General features: G+C 40.3%; 1 protein-coding gene across 1 annotated transcript in view; it reads right to left on the reverse strand.

Moving 5' to 3' along the window:
• b4galnt4a (beta-1,4-N-acetyl-galactosaminyl transferase 4a) overlaps window positions 1-13974 on the reverse strand; it is a 440181-nt gene that overhangs the window by 309179 nt on the left and 117028 nt on the right. The window contains exon 2 of the mRNA XM_034176867.1: window positions 3082-3194. Coding sequence (XP_034032758.1) covers window positions 3082-3194 — 113 coding nt within the window. The remainder of the gene's footprint in view (window positions 1-3081; window positions 3195-13974) is intronic.

Below are 13974 nucleotides of genomic sequence, written 5' to 3' on the forward strand. Positions count from 1 at the left end.
CTCATCAAATGGAGTAAACAAGCAGTGAAAAGACCGAGTGGTAACGTCAGCGGATCGCATCAAAGCACAGCTCATCTGAAGGATTATAACAAGAAGTTAAATCTGTTAAACATAAAAATAAATACTTTAACAGCTGCACACAAGAAGGAAAAAACATGCAACTGTTTTATCAAGCCATCATAATGTAAACAAGTCAAATAATTATGTTTTTAGACAGCTCAAAAATGCTTTCTGCAGCTTGTTAGGACGCATGTGCGCATGAATGGCTCCGGCTGCAACCTCCTCTGTGATTCAGAAAGTGATTACAGCCGTTTTCAATGGCCAATTTGCAGAAAAAAGAATTAATCCGCCACAAAATTATTTTATATACGCAGCGTCCAGCGCAGAGCACGTGGCACCCGGAAGAACAAAGAACAGCGTCCAGCTGTGAACACAGTGGATGGGATCGTCACAACACAGTTCGTGCTGTTGCATGAATCAAAAACATGCTCGTGTCAGGGCACCTTATCCCAGGGGTCACTGGGCAAGAGACATGGTACACCCTGGACAGGCTGCCAGTCTACCGCAGGACCACTTTCAGTGAGACAAAAACACATTCACACCTACGGTCAATTCAGAGTCACAATCCATCTCACCTGCATGTTTTTAGAAGTGGCAGGAAGCTGGAGCACCCAGAGAGAACTCACAGAAACACCAGGAGAACATGCAAACGCCACACAGAGAGGACCAGGTGGGAAAGCAACAGTGCTACCCTTTAAACAGCTATGAATGAGTTTGACCTCTGAAGGCCACCCAAAGTCATTAGTCATGTGACCAAGGCAAAGGTGATACAGTAGTGTTCAGAATAATAGTAGTGCTATGTGACTAAAAAGATTAATCCAGGTTTTGAGTATATTTCTTATTGTTACATGGGAAACAAGGTACCAGTAGAATCAGTAGATTCTGACAAATCCAACAAGACCAAGCATTCATGATATGCACACTCTTAAGGCTATGAAATTGGGCTATAAGTAAAAAAAAGTAGAAAAGGGGGTGTTCACAATAATAGTAGTGTGGCATTCAGTCAGTGAGCTCATCAATTTTGTGGAACAAACAGGTGTGAATCAGGTGTCCCCTATTTAAGGATGAAGCCAGCACCTGTTGGACATGCTTTTCTCTTTGAAAGCCTGAGGAAAATGGGATGTTCAAGACATTGTTCAGAAGAACAGCGTAGTTTGATTAAAAAGTTGATTGGAGAGGGGAAAACTTATATGCAGGTGCAAAAAACTTATAGGCTGTTCATCTACAATGACCTCCAATGCTTTAAAATGGACAAAAAAACAAAGACGCGTGGAAGAAAATGGAAAACAACCATCAAAATGGATAGAACAAAAACCAGAATGGCAAAGGCTCACCCATTGATCAGCTCCAGGATGATCAAAGACAGTCTCGAGTTACCTGTAAGTGCTGTGACAGCTAGAAGACGCCTGTGTGAAGCTAATTTATTTGCAAGAATCCCCGCAAAGTCCCTCTGTTAAATAAAAGACGTGCAGAAGAGGTTACAATTTGCCAAGGAACACATCAACTGGCCTAAAGAGAAATGGAGGAATATTTTGTGGACTGATGAGAGTAAAATTGTTCTTTTTGGGTCCAAGGGCCGCAGACAGTTTGTGAGATGACCCCCAACCTCTGAATTCAAGCCACAGTTCACAGTGAAGACAGTGAAGCATGGTGGTGCAAGCATCATGATATGGGCATGTTTCTCCTACTACGGTGTTGGGCCTATATATATCGCATACCAGGTATCATGGATCAGTTTGGATATGTCAAAATACTTGAAGAGGTCATGTTGCCTTATGCTGAAGAGGACATGCCCTTGAAATGGGTGTTTCAACAAGACAACGACCCCAAGCACACTAGTAAACGAGCAAAATCTTGGTTCCAAACCAACAAAATTAATGCCTCGCAGATGTGAAGAAATCATGAAAAACTGTGGTTATACAACTAAATACTAGTTTAGTGATTCACAGGATTGCTAAAAAAAGCAGTTTGAACATAATAGTTTTGAGTTTGTAGCGTCAACAGCAGATGCTACTATTATTGTGAACACCCCCTTTTCTACATTTTTTTACTAATAGCCCAATTTCATAGCCTTAAGAGTGTGCATATCATGAATGCTTGGTCTTGTTGGATTTGTGAGAATCTACCGAATCTACTAGTACCTTGTTTCCCATGTAACAATAAGAAATATACTCAAAACCTGGATTAATCTTTTCAGTCACATAGCACTACTATTATTCTGAACACTACTGTATATGACTTGATATTAGTGTTTCATAGTAACCACAGCTATTTCTTTAACATAGCCATTCAAAATTTGTTTTAGCTTTTAAGGCCACATGTCTATTAAACAGATGATGTGTGTCTTCATACTAGTGTTTCCCGGAAACCATAGGTATATATTTAACCAATTTCTGGGAATACCCATTGTAAATTAGTTTTAGCTTTCATGATTATCCAAGGTCAAAGGTCATGCAGTGAAAAGAAAAGTGATATATAACATTATATAAGTGTTTCATAGTAACCACTGGCATATCTTTAACCAATTCCTCAAATAGCGTTGTAAATATCACCTATACACAGGAAACACTGTCCTGTAAATTTGACTTTGATAAATTTCTCAAAATCAATTCACTTTGTCCTTGGCTGACCATCAGTCATTCCACCAAGTTTGGTCCAAATCAGATCAGAACACTTGGAGCTATTTTGTTCACACATGGATGGACAGATGGCCACACAGGACTGAAAACAACACTCCCTTAAGTACTAATGTGTGTAGGTGTAAAGACACCCAAACAGGCAGGCTCCCTCAAACGTCCCTATGACTGCTCCATCACCACACTTCTGTTTAATCAGGGAGTCGAGGGCTAGACTGCGTGCATATGTGTGCAAAGTGCATGCTGTGTCAGTAACATCTACCAGTCTCCATATGAGACAACCAGAAGACATCATCACATAAGTCCAGAGTGGAACCACAGACAAAGAACCCAAACAAACCCAACAGGCAAGCAGAAAATGATGCATGCAGAAAGAAAATCTTACTGCTGCCTCGTCCTCCCTGCTGTCACTGGTGTCCTCACTCTTATGGTGCCCAGCCGAGGAACGGGTCTCCCTCTTACGACTGGCATCTGTCCCCTCCGTCTGTCTCTCTCCGTCTGAGCCAAGGTGACAAAATGGACACAAGCGAGAACGTTAGAGAGCGCCTTTTTGTCTTCAGCACAATCAGTTACACTGACATTATTAATCATATATTGTTGAATCACTGTTATTGTCATCATCAGTAATATCGCTGTAATGATCATCATCTTCATGATCAGCACTATCATCATGAACAATGTTAAATTAGACCAACTGCATTCATCATTTCGGCTGTAATCAAATGCAGATAAACATTTCCAAAGAAAATAAAATTAAGCAGGGGGGAAAATAATTGGAAAAAAAAGTGAAACAAGACAAGAGAGAGAAGAAGAAAAACCAGGCCAGAGGAGAAATGTGAAGCGATGAGAGGAAAAATAGAAATAAAAAAGATGAAAAAATGGGCAGGCATAAAGCTTCTCTTGCTCCAAAGTGGAGCTGTTAGGATGTTGTCAGGCCACAGATGGATTATGTGAGTTTTGCTGCACAATGATGACAGTTGCCTTGGCCGGGGAGAGAACAACCGGAATTTAAATCCACTCATTACGTGTGAGTGTGTCTCACAGGGCATATGGTCAAAATGACAAAAATGCCAGCAAAACACACACACACACACACACACACACACACACACACACACACACACACACACACACACACACACACACACACACACACACACACACACACACACACACACACACTGTCAAGAACGATCAAACAGGAGCACAACTCATTGCGGGGCGGTAACAGGATTCAGCATTTTACGAGGGCCTGGTTATTCGGAGTTACAAGGACCAAATGGATACTAAGGATTTGTACCTCTACGAGGAGTCTATATAAAAAGGGAATCTATACCCTGTTCACGGCAATCTCTTTTTATTTGTGCTGCACTGCATTCGATGCCGTTTGGCCACCACGGTTCAGAAATGTGTGGTGTTTGATGCGGCTCAGATGGGCCGCCGTAAAGAATGGCGCCTGTGCCGTCGACTCCTTCATAAAAGTGTGGTGGCGGTGGGAGGGGGTGGTTCTAACCACGTCCCAAATGCATTACAGTGAGAGTGCTTCACTGCAGAGGTGGAGGCCACGTGTGCTCGTGCACACACAACGGCATGGATTATGATTAAAAGACAGAGTGGCGGGAGAGTGGCTGGCTATAAAGAATAATGAGAGCTAATGGTTTTCCAATATGTCCCTTTAACAATGAGCATGAGTGGGCCGAAATGAAGTGGTGGTGGCGGGGGTGGGTGGGTGGAGTGTCGATGAGCTGGGGTGAGATTGATCACAAACAGTCACAGTCATTTGGAAGTAAAAAGAGGAGTACACTCGGTGACATCACTTGTGTATGGAGAGGAAACGTAATAAAAAAGCCTAAAACCAAAAGCACAGAAAACTCGTTACAATGGTTCCCTCGTACAACTTGTTTGGCGTCTCATGAAAAACCTGAGCAAACATAATCTGCGTCGATGAGCTGCCAGCCTCATTTATTTAGATATCATCTCGCCTCTTTGCAGTTTCAGTGATTTCTAGACAACTGTAATAAAAATATGCTTTGATCTTAAAAAAGGGAAATATTGCTAAACAAAGGGAAAATAAAGAAATTGCATCTTCAGAACAAGTTACTGTCGAAACTGTCAGGATTTGTTATACACTGAAAGTGTGTAACACTTTAAGCATCCTCACGTCTGTCCGCTCAGGATGAAGTGCACAGGAAGGTCAACCACATTCAACATAATGATAAACACTCCTCTTCCTCTGCCTCCTGTTTTGTCAGCACCACTGCTTCTAAGCCACACAACATAGCAGGTCTCACTACCATCTTGTAAATATTAATTTTCAATTTAGCAGACACCTTTCTATCACAAATCATTCCTGCCACTCCTCGATTCACTCAACCGTTTGCACTCTTGTGTTCACCTCTACTGCAACGTGTTACTTTGAACAGTTTCCAGTATGAAACTGAAACTCATTTACCTTGAGCACTGCTAACCCCTTGTAATTTGTACCGTACTCCTGCTGATTCACACACATGCTCAGTATTGTTCTGATTGACTTTCATTCCCCTTCTCTCCAGTGCATATCGCCACATCTCCAGGCCCACCTCAACCCGGTCCTTCTTCTCACTAACATTCATTCATTCATTCTCTATACCCACTTACTCCAATCAAGGGGCACTGTGGGCAGCACTGGACTGTATCCTAGTGATCAGAGAGCAAGTGGTAGGGTACACCCTACATCTTGCCTTGTGACAGAATGCATAATGCGGTCATCAGTTGGGTTTCTGATGACATCTCAGTAATAAAAGCCCGAGTAGTAAAACTCGCCTAAATAGTCATCGTATAAACCGGATAATTGACTCGCCGGGCAAAAGCAAACGTCCCAATGTTTTTGTATGATTTTCCATCTAACAAACACCATACATAACTGATTCTGTGTATAACAGATTTTTGATCATATAGGATAAAACGTCCTGTCATTGCATACCTCTCCACGTACCGACAGAGCAGTATGGACCTGCCCAGTAACAGAGATATGAAATTAAAGTTTAGCACTGACACTTACTGATTCAAGGAAAGTGGGTACTGTAAGTCCTTTAAGACCGGCCATTTTTTTTTTTTTAAACCATGCTCACAGATGGGGCCTGCATTATGACATGCACCTGCTAAATAAATTGGACACAGAAAAGGTTGTGATTTGTCACTTTTATGATTTCACTCCTTTCTCTCCCATCATATTTTAAAAGGTTTTGCAGTGAGCAAACTGAATACATTTCAATCATGGATCAAATACATTTGGAAGAAAAGTCCACAAATATGACCAACTTCACAACACAGGGTCAAAAAATGCATTGACTTTGGTTTGAAGGTTGGTGATTGCAGAGGGACAAATTAATCTGGAAAAAGCATGATCCAGAAAAACTGCATAAAGATGCAACAGCTAACTTTAACATGGTCACTTTCACACTGCTCTTTATCAGTAGGAAAACTGAAAATGTACTCCGGAGCCCATCTTTTCATGGCTCGTGCAACTGCATGCACAGCAATGCAAAACCATGTTGGAATCATTTGTGTAGCCAGTCGTAAATAAAGCAAAAGAGCACACGTGCTAAACATAAGGTTCATTTGGTGTTCACACAATGCGGAAGTTACCGTCCAGTATGGCTGCGTGAGCACACATCATCACATCTGTTTATGTATCATGCCCTGTATCATCCTTCGGACTTAGGCTGATACAGATACATGGGGCATGATGCAGAGTGTGACACAAACAGACATGTAATAAGATATTTATGACATATTACAACAAAAATAAAGAACAAGAACCATATAATTATCATCAATTCCTTTTGTCAAGTTCCACCGGAGAAAGAACAAGGAGTCCTCTCTTCTCCTTCATGGATTCACTCAGCCATTCAGTGAACAAGTTCACATCACTCTCTGTTTTCCTGGTGGTGTTTTTGTTCTTATGTCTGTTATGTGCCGACGCAGGTTGAGAAGCGGACCTGCGTCTGACTGAACCCAGCGCTAAATAACCAGAAAGCGGTTCCAAAAACAAAACATTTATTTCCTTTACTGTGCAATAATTGTGTACAACATAAGATATGGTTTGTTTGGCGGAGTGAAGGACGGCGCGCTCTCCAGCGCCCAAAGGGATCGAAGCCTGGCGCTTCTGGACTCAAATTCACCGCCAAACACCCCCCAGGTGGACACGACAAAGTGACTCTGTGAAGGATAGAAGAGGTGAGGTAAGTGAACAGCTACAACTAATATCCTTCAAAGGCACACACTATCAGCAACACATTCAGGTCTGAATTTAAGCTTTATGTAAATGAGCAGCGTCTCACAACAGGTGAAGGATCATCAGTCCGCACGCCACGGCCGTGAGAAGTGAGCTGCACAATTCTCATCAATGTTCAAATATACTGCGTAACAAAATACCAAATTACTATTAACACTTATTCAGACAATCAATCACCTCTGATGTGTGCTGACAGCATGTGTCCCTCACCCGTCCTCCTTCACAGGCACGATGTGTCAAACCCAGGCGCGGTCCTCAGCGTCTCACAAATGAACGTCACAAGGTCGAGTTCCCGGCAATTCTGCTTGAATCACTCATGGCTTAAATGCAGAACGCCATCTCATTATCTGCTTCAGCTGAAAGTCTTTAAGTCTGCACGTGAGCATCATCCACAGGTGCTGCGAGTCATTAGGCCTGCACATGAACATCCTCCACAAGTGCAGCCAATAATGTTGATGAGGGTGAAGGATTCTTCTGCCAGCACCTTCTCCACAGACAAAAACCAGTTTGCATACCACCTGAAGAGCAAAGAAAAGAAAACAACACAAAAACATCCAGCCAAACCCCCCAACACACAACAATGTCTCTCTTAAGTCATGAGTGTCCTCTTCACTAACTTCTTAGTGTCTCACAACTTCAGTGTGAAACTCAAGTTGTAGAATTCTCCCTGCTAGGGAGACTAAAACTCTCTCACCTTGATCAGACATCTTGTTTGAATGAAATTATCTGGATCTTGTATCTGGAACCTGCACTTGTCACCAGGGTAACACAAAATGGGGGCGTGTCATTGGTGGGGCCAAGAAATGGGGGCTCCTGATTGGATGAAAAGCAGGGCAAAACAAAGCCTGGTATTTTCAGTGTCTTTTTTGTATGGCCCTGTTTTAAGATTTGTATCGCCCTGATTTTATTGCCACAGTTTCCAGGGCAGTAAAATTGATACATTTTTAAAAGTGTGATTTTTCAGCCCTATTTTTCCTTGTATTTCATGAGGGGTGGATTATGAGTATAGGGGAGATTTTTGTTGTAATATGTGATAACACGTGATCCGTGGTGACAGCTGCACCATCTATACTTATGTACATGTAGTAGTTTTTTTTATTATCAGTTGTTTATTAGTAGTAAATTTGCAAAAAATAATTTAAAAATACTTTTTTCACATTGTCATTATGGGGTACTGTGTGTAGCATTTTGGAGGAAAAAAAAAATTTCATCCATTTTGAAATAAGGATGTAACATAACAAAATGTGGAAATGAAGAACTGCAAATACTTTCCGGATGCACTGTCACTAGTAAAGTTTTAAAAATATATCCACTAAAGAAGCTTGGGCTTCTTTCCTGTGAACTTTAGGCTACATGAACTTTCATCTAAGATAAAGTCTTTGAATGCAATGAATCATTTAGTTTTCTGTTGCTCTTGTGTTTTACTACCAGGTGGTTTCACTGGGTAGTTGCTCAATACTGCCAACTGCTGTTGTGGAGAATATTGCAACCACAAGAAAACCTTTCTGCGTTTGTGCCATAGGTGAAATACGCACTCTGACAGTGTTGCTGCTAAAGCAGTTTACAAAGCACATTTACGTAACAGCATGATCAATTTCATCAGCTGAATGACCACTAAAAGGATAAATACACCACATTAACAAAAACTATAAATAATGAAATCAGAGTAAAATTAATGCAACAAAATACCAAAATTCACTTGAATACAATAACAAACAAACACCTTTATGTGTTGTGCTTTACTTATTAATGTATTTGATTTTTTTTTCTCCCAGTAAACACTGCATGAGTCACCACGTGCCTCAACTGGCAGCACAGCTATAATTGAACTGTTTGATCCGAGTCTATTATGAGCAGGAGATGCACCAGGGAGCCTCGTCTCATTTTCATAAGTGACTGCCCTTAAAAACGAATGAGTGCTGAGCAACAGAAAAACCTAATAAAAGCATCCAGCTCCAAAGTGATGATAACAAAACAACCAACACTGAAACATCTGCTGTAATTTATCTCAGATAATGTGGGTCAGAATGGCTCAAACTTGACAATAATAAAAGTTTAATTGTGTACTTTACCTTCATGATTTCCCCAAACACAGCTCCCTCACACATATCACAAGGCATGTCAACTTCAGAATGTTGAATAATGTTTTACTCTACATGCATGCGAGACATGTTTTATAGAGTTAGGTGTGTACATATATCGACGCAGAGTATGTTGCAAGAGAAAGCTAAAATAAACACTTCGTCAATGTTAAAATATATGTACATCATGAACATGAACTTAATCGTAGACAGAATCCATCTGCACATTACAAAATGAAACAACAACAAGGAAAAAAAAAAAAATCACAAATGGAACTGTAGAAACACTGAGTGCAGACTTCTGCCAACGCATAACTTCAACCCATATCTGCAGCAATCAGGCCTCTATGGTAGAGTGGTCAGACGGAAGCCACTCCTTCGTAAAAGGAAATGGCAGCCCACCTGGAGTTTGCCAAAATGCACCTGAAGGACTCTCAGACCATGAGAAACAAAATTCTCAAGTCTATTGAGACAAAGATTGAACTCTTTGCTGTAAATGCCAGGCGTCATGCTTGGCAGAAACCAGCCACCATCCCTACAGTGAAGCATGGTGGTGGCAGCATCATGCTGTGGGGATGTTTTTCAGCGGCAGGAACTGGGAGACTCGTCAGGATTGAGGGGAAGATGAATTCAGCAATATACAGAGATATGACGTCAGAATGGGCAACGGTTCATCTTCCAGCAGAACACTGACCCTAAGCACACAGCCAAGATATCAAAGGAGCATCTTCAGGACAACTCTGTGAATGTCCTTGAGTGGCCCAGCCAGAGCCCAGACCTGAATCCAATTGAACATCTCTGAAGAGATCTGAAAATGGCTGTGCATCGAAGTTCCCCATCCAACCTGATGGAGCTTGAGAGGAGGTGCAAAGAGGAATGGACAAACCTTCCCAAAGATAGTTGCACCAAGCTTGTGGGAAAATATTCAAGAAGACATGAGGCTGTAATTGCTGCCAAATGTGCATCAACAAAGTACTGAGCAAAAGGTGTGACTATGTATGTTCATGTGTTTATTTCTTAGTTTTTATTTTTAAGAAATCTGAAAAAATAAAAAAAATGTTGTCATGGGATGTTATGAATGGAATTTTGTGGGGGGAAATGAATTTACTCCATTTTGCAATGAGGCTGTAACATAACAAAATGTGGAAAAAGTGAAGTGTTGGGAATACTTTCCTGACGTACCGTAGGTGCACCTTGAAATGTTCATGTCCACTTTGAGCCATGCCACTTTGGCTGTGCATTTTTGGTGCAAAGCAGGAGATTTATGTGAATATTTTTAATTGGACTCTTGGGCTATTTTTGTTGAAAAATTACAACAGAGCCAGATAATGATCACAACAACAATAACAATAGTAATAATAGTGCACAATAGAGAGACATGCCTCGATCATGGACAGGGTTGTGGAAACCACAGGCTTAGGTGCCTTTGCTGAAGTGGAAAGATTTACTGACTTTGACTTTGTGAATGATGCAGTGATCTTTGCATAATCAATCAATTCTTGGATTGCAGCACTTGAGAGGATGACTGAGGAACTGGATTGTCTGTTTTTGACTAAGATCCAGGCTATCAATGACTTCCTGGGCTCAGCCATCATCTGTATGCAGTGAAAGTGTTGAGCTTGTACAGATTTTCACTTATCTCGGCAGTGACACTCATGCATTTTGGTCCTCGGCCTATGAGACCAGACAACTACTGCCAAGAGATTACAGAGTCCAGAGGGAGCTGGACAAAGATGTTTGGCAATGCAGAAATCTTTGCAGGAGAATAAAAGTCCAAGTCTTTAGGGTCCTGATGCTTCCAGTCTTACTGTATGGTTTTGAGACTTGGACAGGAAATGGCGACCAATGGCTAGATGCCTTTGGCAGGAATTCTCTTTGGAGGACACTTGGAGTGGCCACGTGGTGTGTTTCCATGAGCATGATCTTGCACACAGGTCCCTTAGTGTTGAGGACCACAGTGAAGAAGGCCAAGGGGCACCCCACATTCCACATGGCTGTGGCAGAGAGATGTTTATATTCAAGAGGTGGAGACGGCCCAGATGTATGCCTAGGTGGTTGCCATTCTAGCGATTCTGCATGGTGGCAACATGTTGTGATAGAGGAACATCTTTATGATAAAAAAAAATCTGAGTTTGTTCCTGAAAATGGTTAACCTGCTGTTGCACCCTGAACAAATGGACTCAGGTGAAAGAAAAAGAAAAATGTCTTTACAATACCTTAATGCTGGTGTGTAGTACTGGATATAATTCATATAGGAAATAATATAAATATTCCTTCATGTGAGGAGTCATTTTCCACTTATTCCCTTGTGTTACAAAGGATTTGCGAGACCGTGGACCAGAACAGGTCATGTTTCCTTTTCTGGGTCTGATGTCATTGATATTGACCTTATCTGAAAACCAGAGCATCAGCAATTCAGACCTCATCCGATTTTATTCTCCAAACCATTTCCCCACACTATGCAGTTGAAGAAAATGATGACATACTGTAAATAAAATTTACCAATAGCTGTAAATTTTCAGTCATTTTAGCATTTACACTATTATGTAAATACATTTTTGAATGAAACCGGTGTCACCGAGCGAACAGTCCCCCCTAAAAATCTGTCTGCTTTTTGCATCTGTGCATGCGTCATTAGCCGCGGTTCACGGATTAAAACCTAGTTTCTGCTTCAAACTGCACTCCTGTCATAATCTGTCTCAGTGACAGATATCTGAAGCTTTTGTACAACAATCATTTCCACATAAATTTAGCATTATTTCATTATAAAAGGCGATGGAAGCGATCAGAGCGCCACAGCTAAACGAGCTGCTAGCTGATGCATTCACTGCATGTCGGTCATTTCAAAGCGTCACGGAATTTCGCAGAGTTTCTGCTTAAAACAGCCTTGTTTCTGCTTAAAACTGACTTTAGAATGAGGTTTAAGAGGTTTTACCTTTATCACCTGATGATTAATAATCCCATTATTCCAGTTGATCACTTTGGGCGAAGAAACTCTGACCGGACCGATTTTTAGGGTGAAATGTTTGTGTAAACTGTTCTAGGGATAGCAATTTACACACTGTTCCAAATATTTTTTGCTGGGAGTCAAGGTTCTCCTCCATAAACTTTATGACAATGTGTAAATTTTCTTAAATGGTGTCTTATTTTGGTAACCTTTTTTTCTAGCAACCAGGCAGTTTGGGAACATGCCTTCTTTTGAGTGATTTTCACTTCTGTTCACCATGAAGATATTTTTGCAGAAATTCTAAATTTAAAATGTTTTTAAATTGTGAATAGTGGTTAGAATCAAAACTATCGGAATCAAAATCCATCAAGAACTGAAAGAGAAGCAGCATTTTGGGTGAATTTAGAAGTTTTGACCCCCAATCATTGTTTGTTTGACAGGTCCAACTTTGTAACGTCTTTTATGGAAAACCAGTTGAACTGTTGTTGAATAACCCTGCAAACAGTCATGAGTAGGTGAAAAGGATTTTTAAAATCTATGTATCTCCTCTAGGTCTAACGTACCACAAAAATCAGGTTCATGAAAAAAAAACAATCAAACAGAATAATATCATACATCACATGCAGTTGGATTTGTGTTGCTGAGCATCATGTTTTAACAAAATTCATAACTACAAACAGATGTGAGGAACAGAGCTGAGCTGATATGAGCAGACACTTGTGTGTGCTTCCACATACGAGAACGATGGGTGCCACTCAAATTCATTATTGTACAAATTGCACAAATGCTCGAAGCATTTTCCTCCGACCAGAATTTTACGTCTGCTAAGGACAAAATAAAATCATAAGCATTTAATTATTTGTCTGTCCATCTCTTAGCAGGATTATATATCAAAAAAAAGAAATGAATGAAATTAAATTTTTAACCCCTCATACATATTAGGCCATGGAAGACTCCATTGAATTTTGGAGGTGATCTGGATTGGCAGACGTCAGAAATCTTGCATTGCTTTTCTTTTTTTACTGTCATGGTAAACATAAACATCAGCCAGTTGTCTGAAAGCAGTAAACATGGACAGAAAAATAAATTTTATTTAATTAATAATTTTATTTTTTCCAGGTCACACAACTAATGGTTTCTGGTGTTATCAAAAATGTAGTGTCCCGAAGCTTGAAAGACCTTAGAGTGTACCGAGAGTGCTAAAACAAACAAACAAACAAAAAAAAAAACAAAAGAAAAAGAAAAAAGTTTGAGACACATTTTGACTCTTTATGGGGTGAATCTGATTGTGTAGAGGTTACAGAAATATAACCACAACTGGGGCCCATTTGACAACAGACACAAAATCCTGTTTTATAAAGAAACAACACATCGTATTTTCGAGAGTATAATTCGCACCGTAGTATAAGTCGCACCTGTTCAAAAAGGCCTCTTGAAAAGGAAAATCCATATACAAGACACACCAGAGTGTAAGTCACAACTTTTTTTTGTGACTCTCAGCTCTTTAATTTGGGAATTCTGTGCATTGTTGTTGCACACTTTTTATTACTGGCATTTATTCTTTTTATCATTACAGTTCATTTTGGTTAGTGCTCTGATTCCTAAAAAAGTCCCATATAAATAGCCATCATAATTGTTATTTATACACTGAAAAAAGTGAAACACAGTGCACTTCATTCAAAGTACTTATTTACATTGGTCTAATGGAAAATTGTGGTTTACAGTTTAAATTTGCTGGAATCACTTTACAAAATCATAAATATACATTGTGAGAAACTAAAAAAATTACATCAATTTTTAAAGTTGATCCAAAGTATCATTTTCTTCAGTGTAGCGAATATGTGATTTTCAGAATAGTCACACCGCTAGACAGGACCTCCCAACCTAGTAAAAAAACTGACATTATCAGGTTTGACAGTCAAGACAGGCTGGACGCAAACGCAGGATGCAGGAACACAGCTCAGTGGAATAAAA

The sequence above is a fragment of the Thalassophryne amazonica genome, chromosome 8 (genome assembly GCF_902500255.1).
Source record: "Thalassophryne amazonica chromosome 8, fThaAma1.1, whole genome shotgun sequence".
NCBI lineage: Eukaryota > Metazoa > Chordata > Actinopteri > Batrachoidiformes > Batrachoididae > Thalassophryne > Thalassophryne amazonica.